At 42.7% G+C, this 19,766-nt stretch overlaps 1 protein-coding gene across 1 annotated transcript in view; it reads right to left on the reverse strand.

The window, feature by feature from the left end:
* YME1L1 (YME1 like 1 ATPase) overlaps positions 1-19,410 on the reverse strand; it is a 225,473-nt gene extending 206,063 nt beyond the window's left edge. Inside the window, 3 exon segments of the mRNA XM_029588647.1 lie at positions 6,009-6,171; positions 8,887-9,018; positions 19,198-19,410. Coding sequence (XP_029444507.1) covers positions 6,009-6,171; positions 8,887-9,018; positions 19,198-19,230 — 328 coding nt within the window. The 5' untranslated portion in view covers positions 19,231-19,410.
* Positions 19,411-19,766: the final 356 nt, after the last annotated feature.

A 19,766-nucleotide genomic window follows, 5' to 3' on the forward strand; every position in this document is an offset into this window, starting at 1 on the left:
CAGATACACACTTCAGACAAGAGCAAGGAGTAAGACAAGGATGCAGTCTCAGTCCTACCCTTTAACACCTCAACCCTATGAATGAAATGAAATAATTCAGATCGAATACCTGCAGTATGCTAACAATCTGGTAGTTGTATTCTCTACCTGAAATGGTTTGCAAAATAACTTAAACCTGCTGCAAATCATGAGCCCTACACAGGAAAATCTGGGAGAGAAAGTCATTTTCCAGAAAGTGTCAAATCTACACCACAATTTTCACCTTAGACAGCATTGCCTCCTAGACTATGTATACCTTGGTATCTGGGAACTTAAGTTCTAGAAAGACATTACAAGGACACATTCTAAAGGTTGTCTATGCAATAAAGTTTGAATGCCCTCAATAAAGTAGTTCAAATTTAAAAATATTCAACCCATTACACTATATGGGTTTTGAAAATTGTAGACCAGTGCAAAAAATTGTTACTTATCGTTATACTTGCTCACTATGGCTGTCTTTTGGGCAGTGGCCTTTTTTTCCTTTAAGTACTTTTGTGCTATGTCAACTCCTGCTACCTCTCTTTCCATGAAGGAATGAGCAGATAGGCAGATGATGAAGCATTTTCTACCAACATATATAGGAATGACCCAAAGAGAAGAGGGTGCTAGGAATCCAAAACTAAACAGAATCCAATAGACACCAATAAAAAGCCTTCACTTCCAGTTCTGCAGACAGACATTCAGAAATCACAGAAACTACACCAGGAATGGGTGCAAAGCAAAACTAGAACATTTCACCATACAAAAAAAAAAAAAAAATCACTTCTGCTGTTATTTCAATAAACAGCAACATTAATTTTCTCCATTACCATGCACATTGGGCCTAAGGCTTTTCTCCCATTCTGTCTCTATGGGAAAAATACTTAGTGAATCAGACCCATTGTGTTTTTTTTTTACAGGGTGGTAGTTTACGAAACACCTATGTAGGAACCCAAACAGTAAAACCCCAATTATCAAAAGGCAGTAATGCAAATATTGCAAGTCCTTAAATCGCCAATTCTCCTCCAATCGAGAGGTCAGACTGGAAAACAAAACAAGCTGCTGGACTGCTAGAGATTCCTATACACAGCCTACAAGCTAGCAGAATACTGCACCACAGTCACACATGCAGAACACAGACAGACCCTTGCAAATACAGAACAAGTGACTACAAACTAGAACTAGAATTATGCAAACAAGATCTTGATCTGGAAACCCTAATGAGACAGTCTGCATGAGGTACAACACTGGAGAAAAGAAGCAAAAATGCATTTCTCCCTGTACTGTGCCAAAAAAAAAAAAAAAAAAAAGATAGATGAGGTACACATTTCCCAAAGCCGACTGGTAAAACAGACTTTCCACAAGAATAAGCAGGAAAAGCTCTTATTAACTTTAGGGAAAGATGTTAAACTGAAGATATAGCAAACTGTGTCACATCCTGTGCCAGGCCAGAAACACTGATCTCCAAACCATTTCCTTTCTATACTTGTAATTTTGTCACTACTAATTACTTTGGTAACATATACACAAAAGTGTCATTGCAATAAACGTTCTTTAACTAAATCTATCTAGTCTGTGTACTGCTTTAACAAGAAGAAAAAGTCAAGGAGTGACCATGAGCTAAGTGAAGCCTTGAAGGAAAACTTATGGTTTTTTTTTCTCTAGACAAAAAAGTAGCTACTCTGGGAATATGAGAAAACAACTAAAACAGACTAAAGATTTCTAAAGGCGGCCTCATTAAATTATTTTTCACAATCTCTTTATTAACCAAGTTCAGTAACACAACATAAGGCATGCACTGGTCAACATTCATTTTAACACATATACCTTTCCCTACCCCCAACATCCCCTTCCCTGCCACAAGATTCATCCTAACCCATGTCTCCTTCTTTGATATGAGCAAGTTGCAAGTCTCTGTTTTACGTTCTTATCACATCTGCTGCACTACCCCCACAATTGTCTGAATGTGAAAATGTTACTTTGTACTGCTGGTGAGAGGGATGCTATAAACTACTCCTGGGGAAATTCTGTTCAAAAAAATTAAAAATTCTACATACAAGAATTTAAAATTCTGCATAATTCTGCACACTTTATAATAGTTAAAGACTGATGTGTATTGTGTTAAGTAATTAATTTAATATGCAATACAGAAAAGTTATTACTCAAAAGATGTAGAGTTTTAAATATTTTGAGCAAAATTCCCTTAGTATAAGAGTGTCCCTACCACCTCTCTCTCTCTATGCCCCTGTCCAGACCTCTTTCACTTTTAGGCCCCAACTCCTCCACTCTCTCTCCCCTCCCAAGTCCTTCCATTCTATTTCCACCCCCCAGCCCTCCACTCACAGTTTGACCCCTTTCTCATTCAAGCCCTCACACACACCCCTCTCCTCTGTCTGTCACACACACACCCCTCTCACAAAGGCTTCCTCAGTATCTCACACCCCCTCAAAGGCCTCTTCTCTCTCACACACACATACCCTCACAGAGATTCTCTGTCCCACTCACACACCCCCACACAGGCACGCTCTCTCATACACAGTCCCTCACTTACATATACAGGATCCCAATCTCCCCCTGACTGAGACGTGCTTTTGACCAGCCAATCGTCCAGATACAGGAAGACATGCAGCCTCAGTCAGTAGAGGTGCACCACCACCACCACTGCCAGGCATTTTGTGAAGACCTGTGGAGTGAGGGGGACACAATCCCGAACAACAATATCATCAGGTACTGGAAGTGCTGTTTCCCCACCACAAACCGGAGAGACTTCCTTTGACCTGGGAAGATCTTGATATGAGTGTATGTGTCCTGTAGGTTGAGGGAGCATAACCAGTCCCCTTTTTGCAAAAAAAGGAGTGGGGAAATCAAGGTGCCCAGGGAAACCAGCTTGAACATCTCTTTTTAAAATCTTGTTCAAGGCCCTTAGGTCTAGGATGGAACGGAGTCCTGCTGTTCTCTTTGGAATCAGAAGTACCTGAAGTAGAAACCACACCCTCTTTGCCCTGGTGATATGGGCTCGACCACTCTGGCCATTAAGAGGGAGGAGAGCTCCACCTGTAGTACCTCCTGATGCACTACCAGCCTCCAATGTGGGCCTGGAGGGCAATTTGGCATAACACCCAATATGTTTAATTGGTACCCTTGACAGATAAGACAATGGACAGAACCCACTGGTCCGAGGTTATATTAGGTCACCGGTTTGCAACGAACCGTAGCCTACCTCCAGGGAATCCAGCGTCTCTGGTATGGGCAACTGGCTTATACTCCCTATGACCTAATCAAAACCCCATCCCTGGAGTTGACTAAGGAACTGGCTGGGGTTTGGGGGCTCTCTGCTGCCTATGACGGCCACAGGAGCCCTAATGTTGACGGGCGTGAAAAGGCAGAGGTCCTAGTCTCAACAGCCTCTTGGATGAAGACAGGTCCGGAGTATTGGCGGAGAGTTGTTGGCGGGTCTCATAGTGGTCCCGAAGTTGGGCCAAAGTATCCTTATCCTATCTCCAAAGAGATTCTCTCCAGTACACTATGTCAGCGAGTCATTCCTGTAACTCTGGTCGGAGATTTGAGGCCTGCAGCCATGCCATTCTGTGAAAGCAGATTTGCAATGCAGAGACTCTCAATGCCATTATAAACATCAAAGGTCGCATGGACCTTGTGTTTCCCGCTCTTCAGACCCTTGTGCACCAGCGACATGAGGGTGTCTTGCCATTGTTCAGGCAGCTGCTCAGCCATCTCCTGCACCTGCTTCCAGATGACTGCAAGTACTGGCTCATGTAGAGCTGGTAGGCAGCGATGCGGGCAATAAGCATGGCACCTTGGAACACCGTCCTCCCAAGAACTTCTATTGCTCTGTGGTCCTTCCCAGGGGGCACAGAGGAATGGGTCCAAGAGCACTTGGCCCTCTTGGGAGCAGGTTCGACCACCACTACTGGTAAGGCAGCCAACGCTTATGAAATCTGTCAGCCTTCTGGACGAGGTAAATCCCATCCACCTTCTCGTTAATAGGAGGCACTGTGAGGGGGTGTTCCCATATCCTCAACACAATCTCCTTAGGAGACTCTACAAAGTGGAGGATCTCGAGCATTTTGTGTCTAGCATACTCCTGTCAAAAGTTGAAATGGGATGGCTTCCGCCATCATCCTCACAAACCCTGTGAAGGTGAAGTCCTCAGGCAGGTAACTGACTTTGTTCCTCTAGAGGAGAAGGGTCTGAAAGGAGAACATCAGAGTCCTCAGAGGAGGACTCTTAACAGATTAAACCCCTCCCCCCCAGGGTCACAGGGACCCTCATCCTCACTATATGCTAAAGGGGTTGGGGCCCTAGGTGCTCAGCTTTCATCCAGAAGTGCAGGCACCAGTGGAACAGGACATCTCTGCCGGCCTCTGGAGATTCCTCCTCGGAAGAATCAGCAATGACCACCATGTTGGAATGGGGAGGCTTCAGTGCCCTACCAGGATTAATGCCATCCTGGGAACCGGTGCCAGCTGGGTCGATAACGCACCAACCCCCACATTGAGCTTCTCCAAAAGAGATAAAAGAACGAGCAGCACCAGATGCCACAGGATTGAAGCCCTGCAGCACTCATGCCACCTGGACTCATTGCTGGATGATTGGCCCAGTCTTTCCCCGATGCCAAGGTTGAAGACAAAGAACCCGGTGTCCTCGGCCTAGAGGAGATAGACAATGGCCAGTCTCCAGCGCCCCTATCCTCCAGCAGCATTGATGGAACCAATGGTCCTGCTGATGTCAATGGCATGGTGCCCATCGGTGTAGCTCCAAGGTCCTTCAATACCATTGCAGGCGATGCTGATGGCTCGAACTTCCTCAACCCAAAGAGCTGATTCATCTTGTTGAGTCGAAGCCGATGTCCCTTCGGGGTCATCTGGGCACATAAGCAGCAAATGCTGACATCAATTGATTCCCCCAGGCAGAGGATACAAACCTCATGAGGTTCAGTGATAGACATGGTCCTTGAGCACCAGAGGCTATGACAGGGTTGAAAGAAAAGGGCCGCAAAGTCAAAAGCAATGGTGGCAGGCGTCTATGGCCGGTGGGCACCAAGGCACCGCCACCACAGGGGGAATTGACCATAAAAGGAAACTTGACTGAAATGCCAAAAACCCTGACTAGGGACACTATGGGAAGGCACAGAGCAGGACCTGGCAATGGATCGAAGGAAAAACGCGAAGAGCAAAGTGTTTTCCACAAAGCTAAAAACAGCCAAAGTGAGCTCAGTCACACTGCGAGGCTTACAGTTCTGCGGAAAAAAAAAGAAAGATTGAAGAGGGACCCCATTTGGACACATGGTATAAGGCATACTCAGTTTCTGCATTGGGGCTTCACCTGTCACCCATGTGTGAGGACCACCATCCTGCTTGTCTTCTGAGAAATATGAGAAAATTCATTTCACTATTTTATCAAAAAAGTTGAATCAATCTTTGGAATGCTCCAGTTGTGCATTGGGAAGGTTTCCCAATGCACAACTGGTAGAAGTATTGACAAAGCTTTGTATCTGATAAACCAAAAAATATAATCCAATGAGACCTATCCTGCCCTTACAGTTCTCAAAAGAATGTATTTTTGCCTCATGAAATTAATTTCTATTTAGTCTGTAAACTGAATCCTTGGGTCTGTCTATGGAAAAAGATCTTAGTGAGAATCAGGCCCCTAATCAATCAGTAATCCAGTTATTCTTGTATGAATTACTAAAACCTTCACAGAAAAAAATAAGTTCATGTTTTGTCTAACCTAATTTAGATTGGTCACGGGATAGTCATCTACTGGCATTTCTGCCTTACTACTCAATATGCAAACCTGCCATGGATAAATATATTTAGATCAGACTGCAACTAGGCAACAAAATTAAATGTGGTTGCAAAGATGATCTGGGCCTCATTGCCTTAAACATCTGTCAAACTGCTTAAATACAAAACATAACTTGCCTTCTTTCAGGAAAGACAGAAAAAAATGTTTCCCTGTAATTCACATACCATGTTTGTTTTCAAAGAAGGACTGGGCAGAGACATAAGAAGTGTGCCACTGAGGTGATGTTTTCTTCCCTGGACTGAGACCAGGAAGCAGTTTGTCAACAAGTTCATCCAACTGGCTAATTTTCAACTCTGACAATCCCAAGTCCCGCAAATTAAGCACAGGCTGTAAAACAAAGATTTACAGGGTTAGTGATCCACTGAAAAATCTGAAAAGAATAAACTACCAGAAAATGGATTTGGATTTGTCAAACTGTCCATGCTAAGGAAAAAGTAACTTTTTTTTAAACATTAAAACCACATTAAAAACATCAAGTCAAAACTCAAAATGTTGACGTTTTCATCTTCAGATCACACAATGTACTAGGGTGCAAAAGAAACATTTGTATAATGCAGATCAAATACATAAAATGGAACAGTAATCATGTTTACTGGAGGACATTGAACCTGCAAAGCTTTTCCATTTCTTAACCCATATTCAGAAGTTAGACCTGTCCTTGACCCTTAGCACACCTCAGTCTACAGATGTAGATGAGTAAACATAGAAAATACAGATGTAGGAAATACACCCATTACTGCTCATGTTATTCAATTCCACTTTTCATGCTCAATACACACAAACATGTGATTTTTTATTTTTTAAGAAAGGAATAAATATGGGAAAACTAAAAAATGGTGCAGTGAGCATGGCCAGAAGGCTCTGTGGCAGTGCTGTGTATTGCCATGCACATTCAAATTCCTGGACCAGCCAGGGCTGTTGTGGAGTCAATCATGCAATGGACGGAACCCTGGGGTCTTCCTACGGCTGATCAATGTCACTGCAATAACTGGGCTAAGAAAGCTGTTGTGAATAAAGACTCAGACAAATCCAGGCCCAGATTTTGAGCTAAGCCCAAGAGGGGCAGAAGGAAATTATCAGGTTAAAAAAAAAAAAAAAGAAAAAGAAAAACCACACCCCCAACACAATATTAGTGAAATGGAGGAAGCACCTAGTGGTTAGAGCAGTGGGCTGCGAAGCAGGGAAACCAAAATACAAATCCTGCTGTTCCTTGTGACCTTGGGTAAGTCACTTCACCCTCCATTGCCTCAAGTACAAACTAAGGCGTTATTTTCAAAAGGATTTATGAGCTTAAAACTGGGTTTTACATGTGTAAATGTACTTTATGCTCATAAATGGGTTCCTGAAAACTTCAAAACATATATGCTTTTACGCATGTAAATCCTTTTGAAAATTACTTCCTAACAGGGTCATTCATCAAAATGCATTAGGCCATTATCATGGGCGTTATGGCCCTAACGCATACCTTATCACATTGCGTGTCGCGAATGCAAATTTCCAAAATTTATTCAAAGAGGTGGAGTTGGAGCGGGATCTATGAAAGCAAGGGGCATTAGCGCAGCATGCAATAGTGTAACGGACTTTCTCAAACTGTTTTAATGCCAGAAATAATTACTCCTTTTTTCCTGGCATTAAGCTGTGCGATATGCCCGAAATGGAATTCACAATATTTATCAAGCTAGGGCGACAGAACATTGTAGTGAAATCTCATCTTTGTGTGTCTTTCTTTTCAAATTCACATCAAATCTTCACTGATGTGTACTGTGCTGTTCGTATGTCTCACTGCATGTAAAACTGGCCCCAAAACCCTAGACCACCACCAAAACCTCACCTCGAGTTACTAGATGACCCTCCTATAATGGTATAAATAGTTGACTACTATGAGAGCCTTATAGAGTGTCTCTCTCTCTCTCCCCTCCAGGAGCAGCCCAAAAGAAAATGCCTGTCTGGGCCCTTTGCTGCTCGCATTTATCACATTTTGATGAATCTAGGCCTCAGATTGTAAGCCCGCTGGGGACAGGGAAATAATTACATACCTGAATGTAATCTGCTTTGAGTTGCTTAAAAAAGCAGAATATAAATCAAATAAATGAATCTTCTACCCAAAACCTAAAAGCAGGGGAAAATGTTTGTCAGTCTTTATTTTATCAAATTGCGTGCACACTTTCCTTTATTTTATGTTGACTGCCTTGCTCCCCTCTCACCTTTCCATGTATCCCTCCGGTCTCCTCTTCTGCAGTTCTTCTACCTAGAGTACACCAATCTCACAACTACGGCACAGTTCCCTATGGTCTCAGTCAACTGAACCAATCTCAACCTTGAAAATGGCCATCCTTAATCAACTCCTTCTGTTGGCCCCTCCAACATAGTGATGGTTCGTCCACTCCCAGCCTGGGCTAGTGAGAAAACAAGTGTTCAGCTCCATGGCAGCCAGAAGTGTTCAACTGGGCAAGCAGGCTGGGAGGAAAAAGGCTTTAAGCTGCACATCTTCAACTCCGCAAGGAGTTGAAAAAGTTTGGGTGGGTGGGTTGCTGAGAAGAAGTCTGAGCCATCTCTTCCCCTGCCAGACCTGAGCGGAACACTTCTGACTTCCACAGAGATGATGCTGTCTTACTCACCTGTGGCTGAAAAAGGCTTCCTTCTCCCAGCAGCATAACCACCCGAATAAACTGCTTGCTCCTCCCCACCAAGTGAGATTCTTTTTCACTAGACTGGTCTCAAGTATAATATAAGAAAGGCTTCTGGACACACAAAATGTCCAAAAAAAACCCAACATTGTTTTAAATACAGGCAAATATGATATTTAACATCAAAGAAAATGTATCTGGAAATTTACAAGGACTGCACCAGCAGTAAAAGTAAAGAAACCCAGCTCTCCTTCACTTTTGGCTCAGAAAACAAACCAATGTGAACAAAAAATAAAAATATTTATAATTTAACTTTTCAATCAAGTATGAGAATGAGGGTAAGACACCCTGGGCAATCAAAAAAAAAAAAAAATTGGTATGCAGTTGAGGAGAAACCTCATTACTGAAGAATTACCTCGCTGCTCTGAGCATCATGCTCCGGGGATGTATCCCTCTGTAGGCACTGAAGAGATGCTGTGCTGGCTGATGAAGCAGAGCTCTTAAGTGAATGGAAGGCATTGATAAGATGGCTCAAGGGAACAGTTACCTGACAAAGATTAGAAAGACACATAATGAGCTAAAAGGTTAACAGTAATTATGCATGTTCCAAAAAAGATTTAATTAAATTCCTAGTCAATTTAAAAATATCTGTTCTGGGCTAACCCAATGGCTCAGTGGCAGTGGAGAGTGCTGCCATAGGGATGATCACAGTTTGAATCCCACAAAGCTTCTACTCCTCTGACCAGATGGGAACACTGCAGAGACCATGCCCAGAGCCACATGAGAGGAGGAAGTCCTACAGGGCTGGAAAAATACTTTGAAAAATTAGACATCAGTTACAATTTTAAGGAAGCAATGCTTCACTTCCTCCAAGGCCAAAGGCAGGTCGCTGCTGTGGTTCTAACATGGCATTGTTTCCCAACCCTCTCCTGTAGACACACCTAACCAGTCGGGTTTTCAGGATTGCTACAATGAATATGCATGAGACAGATCTATATATCATGGGTCTGCAATATATGCTAATCTATCTTATGCATATTCATTATGGATATCCTAAAAACCAAACCGGTTAAGTGTACGTCCAGGAAAGGCTGGGAAACCCTGCTCTTGGGTAATGCAGACAGAATGAGCCTGTCTTTGCAGCCACCTACCCACACCTCCCAACATAAAGCTCTTCTCCCCAACATCCCCTCTGGCCTGCAGGATGTAAGCTGTGATTCTTCCCTGCAGTTGCCTCCTCTACCAGTTCTGTCAAGTTTGCACCACTCAAAAGCAAGCGGGGTATGAAGTTCAACTTCAGAGTTAATAGCAACTGCAAAGAACGAGTGGAACTATAAGACTGTCTATCAACAAGCAATATACCACAAACATTAGTTCAGGTTATCAGTTAACATTCTCATACATCCTTGTCACAAGGATTCCCACAAATCTGTAAATTCTGGCAGAGGCTGCGACACAAATGTTACTGCTTTGGCCCCTGAAATGGGGCAGAGAGAACCAGCTCTCTTCATATAGGCACTATTTTAAGGACTCCGACGAGTTGAATTTGAACTGATCACCTAGCAGTGGAAGGTTCTATAAAAACTGACAATTCCTTTGAGTCATCCATTCCCCCAGTGAAATAAAATATTTTTTCAACCTTTCTACAAAAGGTAATGGGGGCCACTTGGCAATAATGATCTTAATTTATTTATTTATTTATTGGTTTTTATATACCGGTGTTCCTGTATGAAATACAGATCACATCGGTTTACATTGAAACAGAACATGAAAATCACCAATAAAGGCATTACATAGAACAAGGTTATGAAACTTGGAATGGGGTACATTAGTTCAAAACTTAACAATAATGTTGTAACATTAATGACTAAAAGAAAAGAGAAACCTAAAAAAAAAAAAAAAAACAACAACTTAGTTAATAGGTCTTATTAAACATAAAAATAAAAATCATAAAAGTATAATTGAGAGAATCTAATATGTCCTGCAATTAGATAACGAGTCAGGTAGTAGTAAAGAGCATGGAGTTTGTGATGAAGACACGCTCTTGCTAGCTGGAGGGAAAAAAAGTTCATGTTAATGTCAAATCTACATTCAGAATACAATTCTACAAACAGTAGCTTTAACTAAAAAAAAAGTAAAGACTTACAAAAGTGAGGAATTTAGTTAGAAACACTACCAGAGTTACAGGGTTAGTAGTTTGAACTTCCAGGGTGGTGTTTTAAAATAACCTCTATGCCTTATGCAAAGAAAATATATTCCATCCATTAATTAAAAGGTCAAATAACTGCCAGAAAACAAGTTTACTTACTGTAAATGGCGTTTTTCTGTATATAGCAGATCACCACATCCTCTGGCAATGAATTCCAGAGCTTAATTATGCATTAAGAAAAAAAAATATTCTCTCTTGTTTTACATGTATTATCTAGAAACTTCATTGTGTGTCCCCTAGTCTTTGTAATTTTAGAAAGAGTAAACTACTGATTAACATTTATTCACTCCATTCTGCTCATTTTATAAAAGCAAGTTTGCTTACTGTAAACGGTGTTTCCGTAGATAGCTGGATGAATTAGCCATGCTGTCATGGGAGTCCCAAGCTCCTGATCACACAGTTTGATATATGTCCCTTGTTCCTGCGTGATCTACAGAATGTAGTAGTCGAGTTTGTTAAGTTGATAGAGACTGCAGGATAGCCTTCCCTATCTTCGCATCATCAGCTGCCTGCTGGTCTAGGCAGCAGTGCGATGTGAATGTGTGAAGAGAGGACCATGTAGCCGCTTTGCAAATGTCCACAGGCTGTACGTGCCTGAGATGTGCTATTGAGGCAGCTACTGCCCTGACTTGGTGAGTGTTTGGTAAGGATGCTAGAAGTAACTTTCGCTTTTCATAGCAAAATTGGATACACTGAGCTATCCAGCTTGAGATGGTGCGTTTAGTAACCGGTAGTCCCAGTGCATTTGGGTTGAACGAGACAAATAGTTGAGAGGTATGGGAGTCGTTTTGTGTCCTGTTCTTGTAGTATGACAACGCCCATTTGCAGTCCACTGCGTGTAGCAAACGCGATCTATCATTAGAATGAGGTTTTGAGAAGAACGTTGGAAGTTCTAGCGACTGGTTCAAGTGGAACTGCGACACCTCTTTTGGGAGAAAGGATGGGTGAGTCCTGATGATTGCTTTGTGGTGATAAAGTTGTAGATATGGCGTATAGTGAACTAAGGCTTGTAATTCACTAACTCGTCGTGCGGACATTACTGCCACAAAAAATACTACTTTCCACGTGAGGTAATTTATGTGCGCCAAATCCATTGGTTCAAATGGAGATAGCATGAGCTGTTCCAATACTATGTTCAGATTCCATGGGACCAGTGGTTTAGAGACTGGAGGACAAAGATGTGACAACTCTGATGAAACAAGAAACCAAAAGGTGATTGGCGACAGGGTGATTTTGATATGGTCTATGATAAGCTACTATGGCACTAAGGTGGAAGTTGCAAGTTCAGACGTATACAATGTGTAAAGGTAATCTATGAGTAGTTCTGGAGAACAATCTAACTGTGGAATTCCTTTGGATGTGCACCAGGCGGAATAACGTTTCCATTTGAAATCGTAATTCTGTCTAGTTGATTGCTTCCTAGAAGCACTCTAGAAGGACTTTTTGGGCTGCCATGGATACACCTTGTTCTGTCAGTAGGAACCATTCAATCTCCATGCCGTCAAATGGAGGGAGGAATGCAGCGGGTGGAGAAGCGTTCCTTGTTGTTGGACTAACAGATCTGGTTGATTTGGTAATCGAATCAGGTCTGCAATGGAGAGATGTAGGAGGTAGCTGTACCACGGTTTTCTGGGCCAGGCAGGTGCTATTAGTATCAATTGAGCCACATCTGCTATGCATTTTTTTAATTGTCTTTGTGATGAGCGGTATGGGTGGAAAGGTGTACATCAGGCTTTCCGTCCAAGGAATTAGGAAAGCATCTTGCGCCACTCGGTTCGGACTGAGCCAAAGTGAGCAGAAACAGGGAACTTGTGTGTTCATTTCTGTTGCAAAGAGGTCCATTGTCGGGATCCCCCATTGCAGGAATATCCCCTGAGCTATTTGTTGATTCAGTGACCATTCGTGAGGATAAAATACTCGACTCAGTCTGTCCGCCCTGGTATTGGCTACTCCCAGCAGGTACGTTGCTTGCAAATGAATGGAATTTTGATGCACTTGTTGGAAGATCAGCAGGGCTTCCCAGCATAGGGACCATGAAGCAGACCCTCATGTGTTTATATAAAACATTGCCACTTGGTTGTCCATATAGACCATGACTCTGCGTCCTTATAGGTGATTTCAGAATGCTTTTAGGGAGTTTCGAATTGCTCTGAGTTCTAGTAAGTTTATCTGCAAGTTTTGTTCCAGAGTTGACCATAGACCTTGTGTTTTGAGAAAGTGTAGATGAGCTCCCCAACATTTGCGAGACGCATCGGTGGTAAGTACTGCATTGTGAGGGGCAGGAATGCTCCCTTGGATAGTGTGGACCCCATGAGCCACCAACTTATATCCCTTCTCATGTCTGACATATCGGGCGTTTTGCTTCCATTGCCGTTTCAAGCCCCACTGGCAGATGACGCATATGTAGTCTGGTGTTGGGTACTGTGAAGATGGCTGCCGCCATATGACCCAAGATTGTTAAGACTTGTCTTGCAGTAGGTCTGCGAGTCTGGTTGAGAGAGCGTAGGAGTCGACATCTCTTGTTTCCTATCCTCCGGCAGATACGCTCTGTTGTGTGTGGTATCCAGATGAGCTCCAATGAACCGTAGAATTTGAGTTTGTTTCAAATTCGATTTGTGATAGTTGTGATAGTTGACTACCAGTTCCAACTTTTGTAAGCAGTCGATCACTTGCTGAAGATGCTTGATTGGCCTATCCGGAGTCTAGGCTACTATGAGCCAATCGTCCAGATATGGAAAGATTGTCATTCCTTTTTGACAGAGGTGAGCCACCATCCCTACCATGCATTTGGTGAAAAACCCTGGGCGCTGCCGATAGGCCAAAGGGAAGAACTTGCTACTGGTAGTGCTGATGCTTGCATCGAAAGCATAAGTAGTGCCACGAGGATGGATGGATAGGAATATGGGTATAGGCATCCTTCAAGTCTACTGAGCACAGCCAATCGTTTGTTAGTAGGAGAGGCAGAATTGATTTTAGGGACACCATTTTGAATTTTTCTTGGACTAGGTTCTTTCAAGTCTCGGAGATCCAGAATTGGACGAAGGCCACCTGATTTCTTGGGAATGAGGAAATATGGAGATTAGAAACCTGTGTTTCAGGCTTTCAGTGGGACAACTCGGATTGCTTGCGGTTGTAGAAGTGAGGCGACTTCCTCTCAGAGCTGGGGATGAAAGTTTTGTGGTGACCGAATCTAGAGGTAAGGGAGTAAGGGTTTTGCTGTAAACTGAAGCAGACAGCCCTGTTGTACAATGTCAAGAACCCAGCGATCGGATGAGGAGAGTCCGTTACTTACCTGCGTGGGAACATATGCGCAGCCGCAGAGAGCAAAGCTCTGTTCTCTGCTTTGCAAGCTCCGCCTCCCGGGCCTGATTGACAGATCCCATGACAGCATGGCTAATTCATCCTGCTATCTACGGAAACATCGTTTACGGTAAGCAAACTTGCTTTTATGAGCTAATAATGTCCCAGCTCTATTACCATATTCATAATAGGTTTAACGAAATCTAAGTTACTCTCTACCACATCTAATAAAACAATTTTGTATCTAATAACTTCACCTTCCCTCAATAAAGATCTCCGAGGGCATTGTTTATTAGGGATGTGCTATTGTTTCAAACGAATTAGGCAATTTCAACTTCTAGAGGCAGAATGCCTTACCTTATCTACCAGGTTCTATTTTCCTATAAACTTTTTAAAAATGTAAGCTACTTGCAAAGTAGTTCTGAAGCCAATAGAGCAATCCATAGCTGGAGTTCTAACCATATTAAAATCCTTCCCCCCCCCCCCCCCCCCATTATCAATTTCATAAGAACATAAGAACATGCCATACTGGGTCAGACCAAAGGTCCATCAAGCCCAGCATCCTGTTTCCAACAGTGGCCAATCCAGGCCATAAGAACCTGGCAAGTACCCAAAAACTAAGTCTATTCCATGTTACCATTGCTAATGGCAGTGGCTATTCTCTAAGTGAACCTAATAGCAGGTAATGGACTTTTCCTCCAAGAACTTATCCAATCCTTTTTTAAACACAGCTATACTAACTGCACTAACCACATTCTCTGGCAACAAATTCCAGAGTTTAATTGTGCGTTGAGTAAAAAAGAACTTTCTCCGATTAGTTTTAAATGTGCCACATGCTAACTTCATGGAGTGCCCCCTAGTCTTTCTATTATCCAAAAGAGTAAATAACCGATTCACATCTACCCGTTCTAGACCTCTCATGATTTTAAAAATCTCTATAATATCCCCCCTCAGCAGTCTCTTCTCCAAGCTCAAAAGTCCTAACCTCTTTAGTCTTTCCTCATAGGGGAGCTGTTCCATTCCCCTTATTTTGGTAGCCCTTCTCTGTACCTTCTCCATCGCAATTATATCTTTTTTGAGATGTGGCGACCAGAATTGTACACCGTATTCAAGGTGCAGTCTCACCATGGAGTCCTAAAATTAAAGGTAGTCATCTACTTTCTGTAAAATCTCCTTCTGCTTAATATTAGGACAAACAACTAAAATGGTAATGTGAACAGTAATAAATCTTCCCCCCATCTTGATAAACTGAATCGACCTGAACCATCAGATCCCTTGATATAAGTATTCCAATCCAGTGTATATTTATGCATGGGTGAATTTAAAGTATAAAACATTAATAAAGTGATCTGAGTGCATAAGATGCTCATCAAGATTCCTCAGGTGAGTTTCCTGAATAAAATGCTGATGCTTTTAATAATTCCTTAAACAGCATTTTACATTTGTAAGGAGAGTTTAAACCTTTAACATGCAATGACACAAACCTAATAGCAGCTATCAAGTGTCTTCTTCCCACACCTCCCTACAATCAGAATCTTTATCTTCCCCATATCCAATATCCTTTTCCACTTCCTCCACCATATTAGCGATTCCAGCATAGTATCTAATATCTCCCCTTTCAACCTCCCATATGCCACAATTTTCCCAATTCCCCTCTCCACCCTCCATAGAACCAGGTCAGGCTTAGCAGAATGTCATTTCCTGGGAATGAGCATCCCATTATCCCCCCCTCCCTCGCCACACTCTCTTCATCATCCATTGCCATCACTGCTCCAACTTTAAAACTGATTGAATACTTTAACAACCATCCAAAATGTGTCACTTGAGCCTAACAACATTGATCAAACAGCTCCACATTGCTTGAAGCATAAGCTCAGGCCAGCATAACACAAATGTCAACTCTTGCCCTTATTCATGCTACACCCGATCTTTGCAAGCTTCCATCAATCTGTGTTCCACTGCAGCCTACTATTTCCTTCCCCTACATATTGCCACAGTTGCTCTGCTTCTGGACCCCATTGTACACTGAGTGCCCTTCATGAACTGATATTCTGCCATTTTTTAAATCAATATTGCTTCTGCTTCAGTGCGAATCCTTGATATGACTCCTCTTAATGTAAAAGCAATGCCGCAAGGGTACAGCCAGCAGAATCGTATGTTTTCCTTGCATAACAGTAATGAGACTTCTTGTAAATCTCTCCTTTTCTTTAGTGTAAGAGGCAATAAATCATTATATATACTGATAGTATGTCCCTCCCACTTAGCGTTTTCCATCTGCCACGCTTGCTGCATGACCTCTTTGATTCTAAAACTAGGTATGCAGGGAATTATATCCCAAGGAACATTCTTTGTAGGTGTTCCTAGGGCTTTATGAGCTCGGTCTAAAACAATGTCCTCATTTACTTCCCCGCTGACATTGAGAACCACATGGCAGATTTTATATACCATTTCTTTCACATCCTCAAAATACCTCAGATTCAAGTAGCCTTCTAATTCTTATTTTGCATCGCAGTGACCTGTTTCCAGATTCTCCACTTTAAGGGCTAATTCGGCACTACTCTTACTCACAGCTGTCACTGCCGACTTTAACCACACCATTTCAGATGTGTGGTCTTCCACGGAAACCTCTACGTCCTCCACCCGCTGAATACGCCGAGTGATGGCCTGGGCGCATCAGCAGTTCAAATGCCCCCCCCCCCCCCGATGCGCTGTGTCAGCCTGTTTCAACACATCAGGCACCGCATATTTTGCAGTATGTTCAAAAGCATGTTTTGGAGCTTTTAAGCTTGCCCCGCAGGCATCAATGCTAATGACGCATCCTGATGATTCCTTGATGTCAGACGCTGATCCATCAGCCTAGCCTCTCTTTGCCTTCGATGCACTTTGGTCCTCCCCTCCCAGAACAGTATGTTTGGGAGAGAGAGGCAGTTTAGAAGAACAGTCACTCGAGATATTTACTAATGAGAGAGGACATTGCACTCCAAGGATTTACTGTCTCTGCCAGACTGGAGTAGGCTTTCGATCTTCATGTCTCTAGAATGCAGGAACAGTCTAGGCAATTTGGATGGTCATGGTGGTCCTGTCTAACCAGGAACAATAGGATGTTTGCATAGCGCTGCATATGTTGGGTAGCGCTATAGAAATGTGTAGTAGTCCACAGCTGCAGGACCTGAATCTAGTTATGGTTCGCTTCTTCTCAGACATCATCATTCCAGAAGCTTCTGAAGTGATTCTTCTTTCTTTACTTTTCTTTTTTTTATAAAGATACCACCTAAAAAGTGCTACTGAGTCAGCAAGGCAACAAAAATGTTTTGTTTTAAGACAAAACTGAGGGGGTGCAGCCATCCATGCTCAAGCTCAGACAAAAAGAAACTGAGGAAGCTCTAAGCAACTCCTGCACATGCTCAACAGGGCTCAAAGCTCTACTAGTTTGAAGAGAAACGTCAGTTTGGTGCCACCAGATGTTACCCACATAAATTCAGCCTGCTTTCCAATGGAAAATATATTCTTTGATGCTTTAAAAAATATATTATAGAAACATATTGTTTTAGAATATTATAACAAGTAAATATGTCATGTACAAAACTGCTTGTCTGGTGAGCCTTTGCCAATAGTATTACCTTTTATTTTGTGTTTGGCAAATGGTGTTTCGGACTATGATAGGTAAATGGACAGCAGTATTTTTGGGAAAACTTGTGGCATAAGCCAAAGCAAGAGTTACAGTCATTACAAGGTTGTGCTTTTAAATCAGCTTTAACTCCAAAAGTTACAATTGAAGCATTATGCATCTTGGGCTTTTTTGTAGCTAGCACCTTTGATCTGGAATGTCGAGCCTGTGCAAACTAGAGCTGAATTCAAACTTTTAAAAGTTTGTAAGGAAGTTAAGCGTTTTCCCAAAATAGATGTGAAAGCGGGATACTTAAAGTAATTTTTGAAGCAGGCACTGAGCATTTATTTTTTTTTTTTAATTCTTTTACTATACCGATACTCAAGACGAGGTCTTATCATACCGGTTTACAATATAACAGGGGAAACCAATTAGCAGCTAAGTAGAAGGTAAAGTTACAAAAAACAGGGAGCGAAAAACATGGGAGTTGGTAGACAGGAAAGATTTGTGTTCCAATTGCAATCTAATTGCCAATTTGGTTATTTAATTTTATTTTTAAATTTTAAGTTTTTCATTGTTTATTTTTGTAGTTATCTGTTTAAATATTTGATTACATATATTGTAATCTACATCACTTCTATTGTTGTTGCTGGTATGTGGTATATACTTTTATTAAATAAGAAATAGTTCTGTAGTATCAATTTTAAACCTTTTTTGTTCCTTCGGGTATATTACTGAAGCAATTTGATACCACCTTCTGTGGGAAGCATCAGGATACACCGTACTCAATTAACATTCCTACAATTAAAGGGTTTCAAGGTAAAGCAACATCACAAAAGGAAAACAATGTGAGATCAGAATTACAGGATATTTTTTAAATCAGATGTACATGTTAACATTTTTCAAAAATACACCACAACTTCCACTGATACCTCTAGCTTACTGATTATATCTGTTCAGTTATTACTTGAGCTTAACTTGCTCTGTTCATAGGTACAAGCTCTTGCCGTTTGAGAGCCAATTCCTCAGGTGAGACAACCCCTCAGCTTTATAAGCAAATAAACTCTCCGCACTTTGACGAGGATATGCGAGCACGGACTCAGAAAAAGAAACGGCGCAGGATAACTAATTTTAAAAGGGGTTTACCCTGGAAAGAAGATACGAGAAGTGTTTTAGGGCGAGCACAGGACTGGAGCAGTTATAAGAACAAGACTGCTGCTCAGCTTCATACCAGTGCCACCTTCGCCCCTGCCAACATCCAATTGTGTCATGATGGGACTAACGGAAACCACCCATCCCGTAGCCCTCGCCGGTCGTTGAGATGCAACGCCACCACACATGTGAGGTCACCCACCAATCACATTATAAGGGAGATGGGGAGCAGGTTCACATCCTCGGAACGACGGCGCGTCACAAAACCAATATCCGCCCCTCGACTGATGTGACGCCACCTTACGTCAGGGGCGCTCGCGCCAGCCACCGAATAGCGGACAGACTCTACGCCGATGACGTAACGACGGATCGCGAGCGAGGCGTACGTCCCTCAACTCCCGGCCTACCAATCCGCCCAAATTTTGGCAGGGGCTGGCAGCCGCTTTCGACGCTCTCACCTGCGGCTGGACGGTGCTGTAAAAAGAAAACATGGCGCCTGCTGCTCCCGCCGTCCGCTCCCCAACCCGTCCGCAGCCCGCGCGGGAGGAGCTGAAGGGGGGATCCTGCTGCTCCCTCTCTTCCTTTTCACAGCCTGAGCACCGCCGCCGTCAGACAGCTGCGGCTCGCAGCCAAAATGGCCTCTCGCGGCAGCGTGTGACGTATTCAGATGAGCCGCTGAAAGTATTTCCGGGGCGGAGCATCAGTCTGCACTTCCGGAGGGAGGATGTGTCATAGCCGGCAACTTTATCATTAAATTGTTGTATTGAGGGTGGTGGCAGCGAAGTAGTGTTGCCGCTCAGTCGACCTGAGCATCTTTTTCGTACAATATTTCTGCTTCTCATCATGGCATTGGCCACGAGCCTGTTCAAAGCTGATTATCTTATCTATGTGTGAGCTGGCACTCCATGTACAATTGTATATCTAGTCAGTCAGTCTGCCACAGCAGAGGATTTAATCAGCCTTAATGAGAAACAACTAAAAGAAAAAATAATCAGAAAAAGCTATTTTGCCCTAACTTGAAAGGAGT

This window comes from Rhinatrema bivittatum, chromosome 2 (genome assembly GCF_901001135.1).
Source record: "Rhinatrema bivittatum chromosome 2, aRhiBiv1.1, whole genome shotgun sequence".
Lineage (NCBI taxonomy): Eukaryota > Metazoa > Chordata > Amphibia > Gymnophiona > Rhinatrematidae > Rhinatrema > Rhinatrema bivittatum.